General features: G+C 44.2%; 1 protein-coding gene across 1 annotated transcript; it reads left to right on the top strand.

Moving 5' to 3' along the window:
* Positions 1-114: 114 nt before the first annotated feature.
* LOC111239783 (ATP-dependent RNA helicase DDX39A-like) lies at positions 115-688 on the top strand (the record flags this gene model as incomplete). Its single annotated transcript, XM_022769689.1, has 2 exons — positions 115-327; positions 533-688. Coding segments are annotated over exons 1-2 (364 nt in total), but the record flags the coding sequence as incomplete, so codon positions are not given.
* Positions 689-813: the final 125 nt, after the last annotated feature.

The raw sequence follows: 813 nt of genomic DNA, 5'->3' as shown, positions 1-813 counted from the left end.
TTTCCCCCCCCCCCCCCCCTTTGTAAGCCCAGTAAGGGGGATATCACATAAGGTAGCTGATGATTAGATAAACCGACTTAAAAACAAACTGTGTGTTTTCCGTGTTTTAAACAGACACAATGGCTGAGAATGACGTTGATAACGAGCTGCTCGACTACGAAGAAGATGAAGAGCCCCAAGGAGCCCCCGAGAGCGCAGCCCCAGCAGGCAAGAAGGAGGTGAAGGGTTCCTACGTTTCCATCCACAGCTCTGGGTTCAGGGATTTCCTGCTCAAACCAGAGCTGCTCCGTGCCATCATCGACTGTGGTTTTGAGCATCCGTCTGAAGGTGACTAGCTTTTGGGTCTTTCGGTCTGTATTTCTGTTAAGAGTGGGGAAAAAGTAGTTTCTGTTGTTCTGTGTACACTAGGGGCACCTACAAGTTACTAGTATAGCTAATTGATTAAATGCAAAAAATACTATTCGAATTGTTGTTGCATGTTTTTTTGTACAAGAGCTTGAAATAATTTCTATGTTCTCTGTTTTTCTTACAGTCCAGCACGAATGCATCCCACAAGCTATCCTGGGCATGGACATCCTTTGTCAAGCCAAATCTGGTATGGGCAAGACAGCTGTGTTTGTGCTGGCCACACTGCAACAGATTGAACCAGTCGATGGACAGGTTAGTATCTGTGTTCAATACAAGATCTGTGTGTTAAGAGCATTATCATAGACTTTCTTCAACAAAAAATGGGCTGTCCTTTTGGGTTGTTATCTGAAACACACATTTGTTTGCATCCTCATATCTTATTAAAGGGCTTCCTGTCAGTATCCT

Source organism: Seriola dumerili, unplaced genomic scaffold (assembly GCF_002260705.1).
Source record: "Seriola dumerili isolate Sdu_G_001 unplaced genomic scaffold, Sdu_1.0 BDQW01004290.1, whole genome shotgun sequence".
NCBI classification, from domain to species: Eukaryota; Metazoa; Chordata; class Actinopteri; order Carangiformes; family Carangidae; genus Seriola; species Seriola dumerili.
Note: the sequence above shows the minus strand (reverse complement) of the source record. Positions and strands in the feature narration are given on the sequence as shown.